The sequence below is a fragment of the Piliocolobus tephrosceles genome, chromosome 2, assembly GCF_002776525.5.
Source record: "Piliocolobus tephrosceles isolate RC106 chromosome 2, ASM277652v3, whole genome shotgun sequence".
NCBI classification, from domain to species: Eukaryota; Metazoa; Chordata; class Mammalia; order Primates; family Cercopithecidae; genus Piliocolobus; species Piliocolobus tephrosceles.
Genome location: NC_045435.1, coordinates 86,110,342 through 86,126,462, shown reverse-complemented (window position 1 = coordinate 86,126,462; position 16,121 = coordinate 86,110,342). Strand labels below are relative to the sequence as shown.

Below are 16,121 nucleotides of genomic sequence, written 5' to 3'. Positions count from 1 at the left end.
GGCTTCTAGTGTAGCCCCAGCTACCCCACCTTTCCAGCCTCCCCAGTCCGAGAGGAGCCACCCTGCCTGGTGAGCCTCAGGATTGGCTTAAGGGGAGGCAGGCGGCTGAACCAGCAGGCCTCATTACTGGCAAAATACTTTGCAGGTGCTTCCAACTTTTTGTAAATTCCCAACTAGCTCGCTCACTCCCCACCCAGTCAGTCACTCACTCACTCATGCATTCATTCCAATGGTAACTATGTACCCACCATGGGCACCTGGAAGGGATTTGGCAGCAAGCAGGGCAGATGCAGGCCTGCCCTTGGGAGCTTGGAATCCAAGCAGAGGAAGCTGATATCTGATCCGGATTGCGGCCTGATGAGAAGAAGAGTCCAGCAAGCCTTGGGGACAGGATGCGTGGGATGCATGGGAAGGGGCCTGACCTGGCTGAGGGGTTGGCCAGGTGAAGGTGGCACCACAGAGCAGGAAGGCAATCTAAATGGAGGGCACAGCATATGTAAGGCCCAGCAGTGGGCTCCACACACAGTGATGCCCCATGAGCATCCACAGACTGACCGTGGGCACCAAGGCAGGCTGCTCCCACACCGAGGTCTGCAGAATTCCTGCCCTGGTACATGGGAGCACCTCTACACACCGGACGGAAGGGCAGTGAGATGGCTGCGCCCAGGGAAGCTGAGCCTCTTTGAGTGGGAGCTCAGTCTCTCAGGAACCGATTTCCTTCATTCACTCCACAGAAACGAACCAATACCCATCACAACTGGGCCCGGGTGCAGAGCCTCCTGGCCCCGGCATCCTGACACTGCGTTATACTTTGTATCTTGCAATCTTGACCCCAGGGTGAGGCTCAGCACAACAAACCTTAGAGGCTGGGGATTTTGTTATTACCCACCCCACCCCGCCGACACCTCTTCCCTCAGCTCCATGGGAGCTCCCTCCTGCTGCAGCCCCTCTACCACCCCCCTAGCAAGAAGTGCCAACAAGTGCAAAGCATTCGCTGTTTTCCTGGTGTTTTTTGACACGGATATTGTCACTAGAATATCGTCTCCTGAGAACAGCACCTGACAGGCAGAAGGTGCTCAAAAAATGCTGGCTGAATGACTGGCTGTTCCATCCTTACAACTATGAAACATAGGAAATGTGATCCCATTTTAAAGATGAGGTAACTGAGGCACAAACAAGGTCACATATGGGGTTCCCTTTATAATCCCCAGAACCAGGCTTTCTACCACACAGCAGGCATATGCATCAGGGCCCACAGCTCCAGGGCCCTCTAGATGGCCCCATGAAGTCCCCATCCTTCTTCTTTTTAGAGTAATGGCCTCCTCCATATGCCACCAGTCTGGAAATCACCTGTGAAATATACTTCCCCCAGCACTGGCTCAGGAACCGAGTAAATGGCTAGGGTTAATGGCCTTTGGGATTGTTCCCCACAACCCCCTCCCCCAGCTGCTCTGTGCCAGGGAAGTTGGGGCTGTGGGGTGCCAGACAGGCAGGGCCATAGTCATGAGGTCTGGGCAGCCCAAGGCGTGGTGGGTGCTAGGAGGCACTGCCCAGGGAAGAGCATCAGAAAGACAGGGGTGGGGCTGCTGGGAGCCTCCAAAACTGGGGCTGGGGCCGGATCTATACGCAAGGCAAGCCTCTCACTTACTTGACCCCGCCCCTTGCTTTGTCCCCCAATCAATGGCTTATCCGTGGAGAAAGGTGGGTCCAGGTGATCTCCCCAGGACCTCCACACCCTGACTGGGGAGGCCCAGGGCCGTGGGAATGGCAAGGGACCCTGGGGGCCTACAGCAGGATGTCTCATGGCCCCTTGGATGCTGCTTGGAGCACCAACCATGCATGGTGTTATTTATTTGGCCTCACTCCCATGTCTTCCTAACTGTTTATCTCCCCTATGGACTGGGTGTCCCAAGAGCAGGGACCTAGTTGGCCCTTGGAGACCCCGGAGCCCGCTCAGGGCAACACACAGCTAAGGTGTGGGAGTGGATTCAGGTGGGGAAGGGATGGTCAGGAAGCAGGTCCTGAAAGATGGGCAGGCTGTGGAGCGGGCGGCAGGGCAGATGGGGCATGGGCACGTCTATGCAGAGGAGCGGTTTGGAAGGAGCGGGGCAGCCGGCTGGGAAGCCAGGTGATCTCCTTGGGACAAGCTGCCGATTGTGGCAACTGGCTGCATGTACAGGCATTTGGGTTCAGCTGGCTCCCACAGATACCACGGTCAGGACATTGCTCAGAACCAATACACACCATCCCCCGCCCTGGGAACCTCAGTGCCCCCTTGCTGGGCAGGGGGTGGGGATCCTATGTTTACCTTCCTATCCCCACAAGGCCACAGTTGTGTACCTTGGGTCAACTTAGCTGGAAGAGGGGGCTCTAGAAAACATGCTAATGCCTGGGCCCTGCCCCCACCCCATTAAATAATACAGCTCAGTGGGTCTCTGGACACCCCCTTCACCTCCCTATCCAGGGCAGCCCTTGGAGGCAGCCCCTGGGCTGGGAAAACTCCTTGCAAAAGCCACAGGAAGACATGTGGGAGTGGCCTATGCCCTCTGGCCCCAGCAAAGCCAGGCTCTGTCCCAGGTCATTGTGTAAAAGGTTGCTCCATTTTCCACAGTCATGACCAGCTTGACTCTGTGGACACCTGCACAGACCATGGACTCCCTGCTCAGCACACATTTATTGAGTACTTGGTGTATGCTAGCTTGGAGCTCCAGCCAAGGGCAACTGGCCACTGCCCCCACCCCTCCCAGGCACACAGCCCCTAAGCAGCCAGGCAGCAAGGTCTATTTCAGGACAAGAATGGGGAGGAGAGGGGCTTGACGCAGGCTAGGCGGCCTCTGACCCAGACAAGGAAGTCAGGGAAGGTTTCAGGGGACAGTAACTCCAAGTCAAGCACCAAAGGACAGGTAGAGGTCAGTGGGACAACAGGTGGGTCCTGCTTGGGCCCATTCAACCTCTTCCCAGCTTCCTCCATGCTGAGTGCATAGTAGGTGCTTGTTAAGCCTCCATGGAAGGAGATGGCTTCCGTTCTGTTGGGCACTCAGTTCTGAGGACAGAGATCCCGCTCTGTGCCCACCCCCATGCCCATCAGAAGCAGCCTCCCTGCTGAGGTCTCCACAAGCACCGGTTACAGGGCAGGACGGAGATGACAGTTATACAGATGAGGTGGCAGGGGGAGCACCACTGTCAGCTGCAGAAGGATCCCTTTCTATGGAGGGTGCTGAGAACAGTGAGTACACTGAGGCTCAGAGGAGGAAGGCAGGAGGCTTGCCCCAGACTACCACAGTGAGGCTAAGGTGGGTTAGGAGGAGACTGGAAGAGGAAGGGCCAAGGGGAGGCCCACAGACCCTGCTGTACAAGCCCCTAGGGTTTCTGGGGCCTGCGCCAGCCAAGGTGTGGCTTAAACAATTAAACATGCTGCCTCCCTCCCCTCAAGTTGCTCTGCCCAGGTACCACTAGGCACAGCCCAGGGGGTGAGGCAGGCATGGAGTGGGGAGGAAGAAGGAGGGTGAAGGATGGAGACGTGGGAGAATTGAAAGTGATTTCAGACTACCCTGCCTGTCTACTCTGTGAGCACAGGTGACAGCACCACCAGTTCCAGCATGCGACTGGGAGAAAACCCCAGAACGAGACCCAGATCAGAGGAGGATTATCAGTCAGCAGACTCACAGCCGTGGCCAGTAGAGGCCAGCTTCTTCCTTTCCCTGACCCTTGGACAGCCCCAGAGATCCCTCTTTCCTCATGTGACAGGTTGGGAACACTGGCCAGAGGGGCACCCAATCCAGAAGGAGGACAGAGCCCAGGGTTTACCCCAAGACCTGTGCCCTTGGCTGACCGGCTCCTGGACACTGCCCAACCTGGACCCACGATTGGTGCAGAGAACAGAGCCAGAGAGTAATGGGAAGGGCTAGGCTCCCGGCCATGTTGAGCATGGATCTCATCATATTCACCACTGGGTGCTGACCAATGACACCCAGTCCTCTGCAGTATGTAGGCAAAAGTATATCCCCACTATAGGCAAGTACACCCCACCCTGAAGCCACCCTCCCCACAAGATGAGAATGAAGTCTCACCGGCAGCACCCAGTCACGTCTGGGCCTTCCCCATGGCCGTGTCTATGCGTCATTTCCGTGGCTGTGGCCCTCTAAGGCCAGGTCAGCTGCGCTGTTTCACAGCAGCAGGACATGCCCCTCTGGCCATCCTCTTGGCCCACTCATGCCAGCACTATCTTCAGACATCATCTGAAACTGCAACTCGCGGTTGTCCTAAACAGTCTGCCTAGGCCCTGCCTGACCACGGCACAGCACAGCAACTTGAGGGCAGTGGCTGCTCCCCCAAACCCCAGGTTTGGGTCTAGGCTATGCCTCAAGTGCTGAGAGGCCCATGGAAGTGTCCCTCTCCAGGCCTCAGTTTTCCCATCTGTACCACATGGGAGTTAAACTGGACCAACTGGTCCCACAGTTCCCACTGACCCACATCTATAACACAAGTAAGGGTGGGACTATTCTACTGGGAAGGGGATTGGGAGCCAAAAATCTCCTACTTCTGGTCCTGAGGTGGCTCCAAGGAACCTGGGGGCACCAGAGGCCCGGTGCGAAATAAACCCTCCAAGGATGTCAGCCTGGCCAGTAGGGCAGCCCCTACACGGGGAGAAGCATGGCAGAGCACCATGGGAGTGTAGGGACACCCTGAAGGTCCTGTGGCCAGGGGTTGCCTGGAGGAGGTGAGACGCAGGAGGGATGTATGGGACAGGGCTGAGCATTTGAACCCCAGCACTAGGAGGAATCCTGCCCCCGCCACTTGCCATCTGTGTGATTTTATCATTTAGCCTGGCTGAGCCTCAATTTTTCTCATCTGTGAAAGTGGGATAAAGATGGACTGACCTAACAAGTATAAAACATACCACCCGGGGCCCAGCTTGTAGTGACTGATATGGTTAAAACAACTACTTCCTTTACAAACATTTTCTTGGCATGGTCACCCGTCCCCTCACCTCCTGCCTCTTCCTTGGCCCCAAATCCCACCCTCAAGCCTCTCCTCTGATCCGGCAGCAAACACTGCTTCCCCATCCTCCATCACTCCCTGCCTTCTGCAGAATCTCCACCTCCAGCCCAAGGTGACCCCATCCTCAGCTCAAGGGTAAATCCTGATTAGCCTGAACCAATCACAGTGTACTATTTAGATTGCCAGTGATTGGTTCAGAGTGGACATGTGACCCAGTGCCAGGCAATGAGTGTGACAGGAAGTCGGCTGGGGGCTTCTGGGCAAGGTTTCCTCCCCTCTTAAGAGAAACCCAGAGGAGACATGCCTAGTGCCTGGGTCTGCACATGATGCCTGGAGCTGTGGCAGCCATCTTGTTGCCATACAGGAAGTTGGCCAAGGACAGACAGCTACACCAAAAATGAGGCCATCAGGCTGAGCACAGGTGACCACTTGGTCTTTGCCAACAGCCGCTTCACACACCTGTTGGCTCCCTGTCAGGGGATAAAGAGCCCACCGTGATGAAAACCCACTACACTAAGGTTCCATGATAAGCACAGAAGCAGCCTCTTTTTGGCAACCAAATGCGCTCCTCAGACTCAGATCTTGAGGGGGTGGCAGTCAGCTCAATGCCTACTCCTCAAGGGCCCCATGACCCGGCACAGAGCTGGAGGAGGGGCACGGAGCTGGAGGAAGGACCCACAAAGGGCAGGGAGCCTGAGGACGGTGTTGGTAAGGAAGGCTCCTGCCCAGGGGCCCTGGGCAGAGCCGGCAGCCTGGAGAGAGACACGGTTCACAAAAGCCAGAGGTAGGAAGCCAGAGCTCTTCCCAGGACCTTGAAGTGTCCCGGATAGTCCCAGGGCCAGAGGCTGGAGCCAGCCCAGGCAAGGCCTCAGGGGCCAGCTAGGGAAGTGGGGCTCTGCCCACGGCAGGCTTCTGGGGTACAAGGTCCCAGCTAGCCCGAAAGGGAGACACTCCAGCAAGCCTTGGGACGGGGGTGGGGGGGGTCCAAGGAGAGACACAAAGATTCCCAGGGCCCTAACACACCCACTACGGACTCAGTTCACAGGGAGAAAGGAGAAATGCCCATTTGCAAGGGCCCTTAGCCCAGAAGCCTGCTCTGCCAGCTCATTCTCTTTTCTCATAACTGAAGTGGGGGCAGGGCGGGGGTGGGTTGTTTAGTTGCTTGTTTGCTGGAACTGGTGGCAGCACCAGGCCTGACCTTTAAGGCTTCAAATGCAGCGTTTTAGGCGGGGCCAGCAGGAGGAGAACGTGGGCTGCGGAAGAAAGTGATCAAGACTGAAATGCCACATCAGGCTGGAAACTCAAGGCAGAGCACGGGCCTCTACCGTCTCAGGAATACGCCAGCCCCTCCAAGCCCACACTGCCTGGTGACAAAGTTATCCTTCCCAAGGGGACCCAGAAGGCTTTTGTGTCTCTGAAACAGCACAGGGACATCAGAGTTTGCCCCATAGAAACCCCAGGAGTTGGGGCCTCACACCACATAGACATCTTGCCCTTCGAGTTTGCCAAAGCAGACCTCAACTTGCCCCCCCGACCCCATGCCATAGATTTTATTTATTATTTATTTATTTATTTATTTATTTATTTATTGAGACGGAGTCTCGCTCTGTCGCCCAGGCTGGAGTGCAGTGGCCGGGTCTCAGCTCACTGCAAGCTCCGCCTCCCGGGTTTACGCCATTCTCCTGCCTCAGCCTCCCGAGTAGCTGGGACTACAGGCGCCCGCCACCTCACCTGGCTAGTTTTTTGTATTTTTTAGTAGAGACGGGGTTTCACCGTGTTAGCCAGGATGGTCTCGATCTCCTGACCTCGTGATCCGCCCGTCTCAGCCTCCCAAAGTGCTGGGATTACAGGCTTGAGCCACCGCGCCCGGCCTATTTATTTATTTATAAATGAAAGGCTCTCACTCTGTGTCCAGGCTGGAGTCCAGTGGTACCATCACAGCTCCATATAGCCTCAACCTCCCGGGCTCAAGCAATCCTCCCACCCAGCCTCCTGAATAGCTGAGACCATGGGTGTGCATGACCTCACCTGGCTAATTTTTGTATTTTTTTTGTAGAGATGGGGTTTCACCATGTTGCCCAGTCTGATCTTCAACTCGTGGGTTCAAGTGATCCTCCCACCTCGGCCTCCCAAAGTGTTGGGATTACAGGCATCAGCCACTGCACCCAGCCAGATATTTTTATTTAAGAGAAACAGCTGTACATCAGTGCAAGGAAGGCTGCACAGGGAGTCACCCTCCCCACAGTCTGTACTGATCATTAGGGATGGGGGCTGGGCCCTGCCCACAGAGTATGTGCAGCTGCAGATATGTGGGGCTTGAAGGTTCCCTTCCCCCATCTTGGGCCTCAGTTTCCCTGTGTATATGATGGTGGCATCAGGACCTCAGGGATTTCTGTGGCTGTGGCATGTCCTTTCCAAGTCAGGGAAGCATGCAAAGCCCATAATGCCCAAGGAGACGGTTGCACCCAGGCTCCCTGCCCCCATAGGAACTCCTCCTGGCCTGTAGGCTCCTGAGACCCTCACAGCCACTTCCCAAAATGCCAAGGGCCCTGGACAAATCACAGCACTGACAACACACAGGCGAGTCCTGAAAATGCCAGGAAAGCAAAACTTACGGTTCTCTCAGACATCAGAACCCACAAGAACTGGGTCCACACAGCTACTGGGGCCAGGGCCCATCACAGGGCACCTGGACAGCCTTATTTATGAAGACTCAGTAGACAAAAATCCATCCTTGAAGGAAGTGTCTTCGCTGGAGATGCTCCAGATAGAGAACATCTGGAGGGATCATCCCTCCAGATCATCAAGGGATCATCAAGCCAAAGTTTTTACAGCCCAAATCGTGCCCACGGTGTCTTGCTGTGGGGAGGACCCAAACCCACAGCAGATACTCAAGGGCTGCCAGTCTCCTGCCCTTCAGTGTGCAAATGAGAAGCACCCACTCTGAAAGGGAAACATGCCAGCCCAAGGTCACACAGCAAGAGCTTCCCACTCTGCCTGAGCCCGGGCTCCACACCCACCCTCCAGATTTTCCACACAGGAACGACTGTTTGCAAAGATGCTTCACTTCACAAAGGATTCAAGGAGCTCCTCTGAGTCCCAAGTCCTCCAGTGAATCCAAATACCATTCAATTTGCAAAAATTTGAATTACAAGGACGCAGCCTCTGTTTCCTTTGCAGACTGTCATCACGCCAGTTGGTAGAAGATCAAACTTTCCAGCTCAGCCTTAACTCAGGCTGTTTCTAACATAAAAGTTTGCAAAACACTGTTCCTAACAATCAGGATGCTTTATTTCCTACTGCCAGTGTTTGCCCAGCCGAGCCCTGGCATTAACTTCAAAGGCGGGTGGTGAAGGTGGGCACCAGGAGCCCATTCTGGCCACAGAGATAAACAACATGTGTGCCTGCACTACATAGGCTCCCAAGCACATGCCCACATTTGAATTCATATGCACACACACACACACACGCCTACTACTGCCTACACGAGAATGCCCGTGCACACACACTTACACACACACATCCACGTGTGAGTACAAACACGCACACAAGTGGGTATACACACAAGCATGCTTAGACATGAACACATCTGACACATGCACACACATGAACACACAGGTGTAGACACACCCACATACAAGCTGACAGGTGCACACAGGCAAAGGCAAGGGCCAAGCACAAGAGGAAAGACTCACAAACCACAAGTGGGTCCCAAGTGCCTGTAGGGCCTGGATGGGAGCTGGGTGCTATGGATGAGGGGACAGTGGCTAGCACTTGGAGTGCAGGCCCAGCTGGACTGCAAATCCCCCTAGATCCAATCGGGATCCACATGCCCTTATCACAGACTCCCTAGGGCCAGGCCCATCCCTCACGGTCTGTCACACCCCAACCGTATGTGGCAGTACTGCCACGTTTTACAGATGAGGCTCCAAGACCCAGAGAGGCTGTGGAAGTTCCCAAGGTCACACAGCTGTTGAGAGAAGTGGCAGAGTCTCAGTGCACAGGAAGAGGGGGCTTGTTCAGAAAGAACTAGCCAGCAGGGAAGGCAGGCATCAAAGGGGAAGAAAGAGGCCCAGGGTCTAAGACGGGTGGGGAAAAGACAGGCAGAGGGAGTCACTTCTCACCCTTTTCACCCACCCCTTCCCCTTTCTTTAATGAAGATCATTTCCCAGGTGGGAGAGATGGATACCGATCGGCAGGAAAGGCTTCCCATGCCCCTCCCTCTCTGCTAAACAATTAGGCTGATCAGAGCTCAAAGTGGGTCAATTTGAAAAGCAGCCACGAGACACCCAAGGTATGGCCAAAGGAGGACGGGAGGTCCAAGCACCCTCGCACTGGAAGAGATAAGGCCCAGCGGCCACAGCTAAAGCAGGGCGTGGAGAGGAGCAGGAAGACCCCAGATCTGTCTTCTTAGGGCATTGGAATGTCAGAGTTGGAAGGATCCTGGAACAGAGGAAACTGAGGCCCAGGGGGAGGAGGGGTTTTGTCCAAGGTCACAAAGCAAGCTACCCAACTGAGAAGATCAGGCTGGGCTTGCCCTTGAGAGAGGCCCCCTGACCTAAGATGGGGGCTTTTGGAACTCGTTTGTGAAGATTCTCCCCCACCTAATCCTAGCTAGGCAGTCTAGCTAGTTTGTGAGGCTCTCCCCCGACCAGGCTCAGTCACAGGTAACAGTGGTGACTGGGGACCCAGCAGGGCCAGACCAGGAAAAGCACTGTGGGGGCCCAGGTGAGAGGAGCGGGACCAGGACCAGGGACACCAAGCCAACAGCCTGAGTCTTACAGTGGCAGGGCAGGGCTTGGCTGAGTCTGCCCCTTAGGTCCTGACCGTATGTAGACTTGAATGACAGAACCTTGACTCCTTTAGGGAGGCACCAAGAGACCCCTGTGGGGACCGTGCAAGCCAGCACGGCCATCTCAATCTCTGTGGTCACCTGCACTGCCCCCTCCTTCTGCCCTTAGCCACAGGCAGCTCTGGAGGCTCTTCAGGTTACACGGGACAAGAGAAGAAGGGAAGGGAAAAAAAGCAAAAACCACACACACACTTCCCTCAGGGAATACGAATATTGATTCTGTAGCTTCTTGTTTAGACAGTAGGCACCACAAGAAAAAAAACCTGACATGAAGAGAATCTTCCCAGTTGGCTGGAGGGCTGTAGCCAGCAACAGGAAAGCCCCTCACCCTCGGCATGTCCTCCCCAGGCCTGAGGCCCGCAGCCCAGTCACTCAAAGACACAAGGCACCAAGTCTGGAGGAAAATCTCTGCATGGGAGTGGGGTAGGTGGCTGGAAGGGGGCAGAGAGGGAAAGACCACTCCTATCCTACAGGCAGCATCACCCTGCCAAACAGGGCTCAGGCCCACCTGCCTTGACTCCCAAACCTCCACTGCCCCTTGGAGAGTTTCCTAGCAACGAGCCCTTGAACACTGGTTCCCAAACCCCCCAAGTCCCACCCATCCAGATGGCATGAGGCCCCCCAAGCATCTATAAGATCCTAGCCCTGTGAAGTCCCCTCAGACCTGGCAAAACTGCCAAGGGACTAGAGAAGCCAGCCTCAGGTTTCCACGAACAACCCCCAGCCCCACCCCCACCTCCATGACCTTTCTCTCCAGAATCAGACTGGAATCCGGAGAGGGAAACGGCATCTCATCTCAAGATGAAGCCCCTCCTGTCCTCCACCTCTCCACACAGAGCAGGCCTGGCCCATAACTCAAAGCTCGGGGAAGGAAAGCTCTGGGCTGGGGGTGCTCCATGATGGCCTGTGTATACGTGGGAGGTAGATGGAGGTCAGCACTGGGGCTATAAGCACTGGGGCTGGCAGGGCAGCTTCGTGCCAAGGAAGGCCCCTCAGGGTTGCCTGAGACCCAGAGGAGGAAAGAGAGACAGATGGGGCAAAGTCACAGCTGGAAGCCCCAGGCCCAGCTCTCACATCCTAGGCCTCTTCATTTTCTTCCCAAAGATTCAGGCTTCAAGCCCCCCTCCACTTCCTGGGCCCACTGCCCAGATGTCCCCAGCCCTCTGGCTGGGCAGCCAAGTGTCTGACAGATCCATCCTTTCCCAGCCCTGCCTCTCATGGTTGTGGGCTTTAAGCAGGTCCCTTCATTTTTCTGAGGTCAGTCTCCCCATCTGGAGGATGGACATGACCATGGGCTCTGAGATCAAGGCACTAATGTGGTTGAGGGGACTGGCCTGGGCTCAGTAAGGGAGATCACCATTAGCCTGGTGATGTCCCCCACCACAGTCAAGCTGTGTTGCAGGGGGTGAGAGAGGGAGGTGGCCCAGTGACTTCCTCAAGGAGGTAGAATCTGATGTGGGTGGGCACAGCCTGATAGAGTGGCACAGCCCAGAGCTGGGATGGGAAGGCCTCTGGAAGGTGCAGCTGTGAGACCTTGAAGGAGGGGATCTAAACCCGAGAAAAGAGCACAGTCATGGCAGGGTAGCATGAGCAAAGCAGAGAGACAGGTGGCCACCCAGCCTGTGGGAGCCCTGGAGACTGGCGAGTCTCGCAGTGAGACTGGCTACCGCATGGCTGCAGCATCTGGGCTTAATGCTAATGTTAACAGTGGCAGCCATGGCACCTGACGGAGCCCTCCCTGCCCACTAGAGGCGGCATCCTCTCTTGTTAATTCTCACCACCAGCCTCTTAAGCAGATTCTATCATTTCAGTTGTGGAAACTAAGGCAAGGTCATCCCAATGGAGCCTGCAAAGTCTACCCCTGACACCCAGCATGTCCCCAAACTACATCCTCCCAGGAGCTGGCAGTGTCCACCCATACACATCCGAGGTGCCAGAAGCTGGCAGTGCCCACCTGCACACAGGCAGAAGGAGAAGGGAATACTCTCTGCAGAAGTCCACTGAGAGGCCAGCTTCACTCTGGAGTCAGTCTCTCCATGGGGACATGAGTGTGACAAAGAATCTGGAGTGAGATTCACCTGCAGACTGTGAGGGGATTCATCCTAAAATGAGCTTCCTCCTTTCTCAGGGGTTAGCCTGGCACAGTTGACCAAAAGGAGGTGCCTGATAAAGATGGAGTCCAGGTGAACAGCAGCCAAAGGTCCCCCCAAAGTCCTCCACACCAGAGGGCTGTGAGCACCTGGCAGCTCTGCATCTCGGTGATGGCAGCAGTGGCTGCGAAGCCTCACCCCTCCCTACTGCAAAAGCTGCGGCAGGTTGTTGGGAAGATGGGGGACCCAGATGTGTGATGCTGCCTCCCTCCAACAGGGAGAGCCACAGGGAGGTGGAGACAGGGGCTGGGAGGCCCAGACAGACACACGTCACCCACCATTAACCATAGCTAGACTGACGCATGCCCTGTTGTAGGCACTGCTCCCCATGTGTCCACTCAGGAGAGGAGCACGTACTCTGGTTGTCATTAATCTGCTGGTGGTTCAAAACCCTCAGGCCCCTCACTGCTTCTGCCCACCCTCAGAGGCAGGGAGACGCTGGCCAACACCATCGCTGGAGCAGAGCTGGGCTAAGAGGGTACAGTCAGGTGGGCCAGCTCAGCCCGGTGCTCCACCCAGCACTCAGCCAGGACTCCACAGAGCAGGGGACAGAGAAACCCAGGGGCCCCGGAGAACAGGGCACAGAGGCCCAGCAGAGAGGACAAAAGAGGCAGACAGGGAAGGATAGGTACAGCTTGATGAAAGACCCGAAGAAGGGGGACAGGGGAGGAGGGAGGGAAAGACACAAGGGGAGGCAAAGCAGTGACGGCTGCCCCTCAGCCAGTGGCGGTGGCCTGATGTTGGGGAGGGCATAACTGGAAAGAGGAGGAGGCAGGTGAAAGGTGTGCTCAGACTCAGGCCCCCCACGCTCAGCCAAACAAGTGCACACATGTGTGCATACATGCGTGCACACATGTAGCCTCCTCCTTGTTTGAAACTCTGAATCAAGGTCCAGGTAAGGTGAGAGAGCCCACCCCCTCCACCCCCCAAAAAACCCCTGAAGCCCTGTCCTCCCTTCAGCGGTAACCCCTCTGCCCTTCTCAATCCAGCAGCAGCCTTGGTCCATTTTGCCTGGTGGGCAGAGAGCCATGCTGCCAGAGCCATTACAGAAATCACAGCTAGCGGACCCCAAACCCACACGTGCTTAAAATCCAGTAGCTTGTGAAGCTGGGCCTCTTTGCACTGGTAGACACTAACAAGAAAATGACTTTCTCATTGAGGGCCTTCCCCACTGAGGGGTTGTCACTCCAGTGCCATGAAGATGGGTTCTACTCTTCTCCTCGGAAATCCACCTGTATCAAAGTGTCATCCCAGCCCGGTCACAGTGACCCAGCAGAAGGTTCTGGAAGGCCACCCATCCCTGAGCAACCCCACAGAACCTTCTGGCCCCAACGACAGCCTAAACCTTTCTTATCAGTTCAACAAAAGCACCAGTTCCACTAGCCATGGTCATGTGTGGGGAGCTTCAAGACTCCCTCCCCTTCCTCCCTCCAAGGATCAATGGGCATCCTCGTCTGCGGGACCAGGGCAGCTGAAGGGCGCTGGCTGTCACAGCAAACCCTCTGTGTCGTTGTACCATTAGTCACCTCCCTCTGGACCCTCAGAGCGGCACAGCACCCACCCCACCTCCACCCTCATTCTCTAATTACGGTTTTCAAGACATGTCCCAAACCCTCAAATTAGCTCCAACTATATTGACAAGAGAAGAGTGTCCAGCTGGAAATGTGCCGCTGCTGTCACACCCGTCTCCCCATCTTCTGGCTGGGGACAGAGGGATAGGTGTCTACTCTGGTCAGGGTCTCACATCAGCCTTCTAGAGACTCATGCAGGCCCAGAAGCCATCTGACCAATTGCACGTTGCAGGGAAAGGGAGTGAGGTCGGGTGAGGTGGAAAAAGACATCTACTTAAACCTTCACTCAAGGAGCTATGAAACGGCTAAGAAAAAAATAATTGTGGCTTGGATCGTGCTTGGCTTTGAGGAAGAAAGAACAACCAAAAAAATGCTTTTGCTCTTTTTAAGCACTGTGATTGAAGTCCATTTCCATCACAGCAAATGAAAGACAAAAATGCACCCACCAGCCCTGAACTTCCATACGATTATTTTCTCCCTGGGCACCCTCCCACACACACATATGAAAAATCCAGACAGTTGACAGAGGACACGTCCGTGCGGCACCTGTAATTTGCCAACTGATCACCCGCCTGAGCATAGCCAGGCTGTGCTGATGACAAGACAGAGAGAGAGACCCAGAGAGGCGCTTTTCCTGAGTTTGTTTTTCCCTCATCTTAGAGAGCCTACGAGCTGGAGTCGACAGGTTTTGTAGCAGAACCAGGGGCTCTTACCCTTGGGCAGAGCTGGTCTAAATGACGTGGAGCCAGCCTCTCCCTTCCCTGAGGCCAGACCCTTCCCCTTGGCCACCAGCAGCCCGACGACTCATGCCCCAATCTCCAGTCCAGGACACCAGTGAAGAAGTCCAGGGACAGGTGGCTCCTCAGACCCAGAGACAGATAACAGAAGCAGGGTGGTCACTGTGCCCCAAAGGGGTGTCTGGGCACTGACATAGGGCTGAGGCACAGTGTCAGGAAACTGATACGTCCTAAAGGCCACATGCACTGAACATCTACTCCCCCAGACACATCTGGCTAAGCTCACCCGGAGGAGGCAACCCGAGTTTGCAGGCTCTTGGGGAGGAGGAGAAGGCTCAGAAGGACCAGAAAACCTGCGGAAGCTGGCAGAGCCAGGAGAGGCTATTATCCTGTTGGCAGCAGCAGCAGGCACAGGCAAGGATCCTTCCCACCATTCACCTCTGCCCGGACCCCAACGCCTTCACCTCCCAACTGGGCTCTCTAGGGGACTCTCTCCTCAGGTAGAGGGGGGACCAAGAACAGGGGACACTGCCTCTGTGGTACTGGCCACAGCAAGAAGGTGCTCGCATCCTTGGCATACAGATCCCCACTAAAGGAAAAGGCCCTTGAAGGCAGGTGTGGAGATGTCCCTCACCTCTGGCTGTAAAGCGCCGGGTTCCCACCAGGGAGGGAACGTGGGGCAGATGCGCGGCTCCAACTCCGCCGGGCAGGGGTCGCTGGCCGCCCCCTCACCCAACCCGGGTTTCCCTCTCACCGGGTCAGCGGCAGGGGAATCAGCTGACAAGCTCGGACCCCTCTCCCTACGCCTCCCGGGGCTTGAAGATCTTGCCTTGCCTCATTTGGGGGATTTGGGGGAAGCAGGGGCACCGCGGGGAAGTTTCGCGACGCAGCCAGAGCGCCTGGACCGCGGCTGCCAGCCTTTGGGGCTTGGGGCCGCCGCCCCCGGGCACAGCGGGCAGCCGGACTCAGCGCCTCTGCCCTGGCGCGGGGCGCAGGGAAGGAGCAGCGCGGACCAGGGGGCAGAGCGGGGCGCAAGCCACTTACGTGTGCTGCTGGGGGAAGCTGTAGGCAGAGGCGCCGGGGGCGGCGAGCAGCGGTAGAAGCAGCAGCGGCGACAGCAGCAGCCACAGCGGGCGCGGGGGCCCGGACGCCGGGCGCCGGGAGCCGGGGCCGGGCTGGGGGCCGCAGCCGGTCCAGGGGCACGCAGTCCGCGCTGGGCCGGGCCGAGAGGCGCCGCAGGTCCGAGCTGGCACCGCCATGTTTCCATTCAAGATGCGGCGCCGCGGGGAGGGAGGGCAGTGGCGGCGGCGGCGGCCGCGGGGTGGGGGGGCGCGGGCTGCGGGCGGTAACTCGGCCTCTCCTCCGCCGCCGCTTTCTCCGCGCGGGGCCTCCGGAGCTGCACCGGCCGCAGCGCCTCTGCGGGCTGCGCGCTGCGATCTCCCTGCAGCGCGGGCTCCAAGCGCTCTGAGCGCCCGGCCCGGGACCTGCGCTCAAATAGCAGCCGCCGCCGACCTGCCGGCGCCGCCCTCTTCTCTGCCTCCCTCCCGCTCCCCCGGCCGGCCCGCCCCCGCGCGCCCCCGCCGCGGCCACGCGCCCACCCGCGCCCGCGCGCCCCTCGTCCCCGCGCAGCCCGAAGCCTGCCCTACTGACTTGCGCGTCCTGCGCCCCAGCCGCTGTCCGAGGCCTCGGGTGCGACCCCGCCCCCACGCCTCTGACCCTGCCGCTCCTCTCCACCCAACCCGCGGGAAGAGACCCGGGCCCCGCGGCCCAAGGCAGGAGCATATGTGACCTTTCTGGGGGCTCGACCTTC

General features: G+C 57.1%; 1 protein-coding gene across 2 annotated transcripts in view; it reads right to left on the bottom strand.

Moving 5' to 3' along the window:
* CACNA2D2 (calcium voltage-gated channel auxiliary subunit alpha2delta 2) overlaps nucleotides 1–15,771 on the bottom strand; it is a 140,891-nt gene extending 125,120 nt beyond the window's left edge. The window contains exon 1 of one of the 2 annotated variants that reach the window (XM_023231425.2): nucleotides 15,356–15,771. In XM_023231425.2, coding sequence (XP_023087193.1) covers nucleotides 15,356–15,570 — 215 coding nt within the window. In that variant the 5' untranslated portion in view covers nucleotides 15,571–15,771. The remainder of the gene's footprint in view (nucleotides 1–15,355) is intronic. The other variant, XM_023231424.1, reaches the window with a different exon arrangement.
* Between the last annotated feature and the right edge of the window lie 350 nt (nucleotides 15,772–16,121).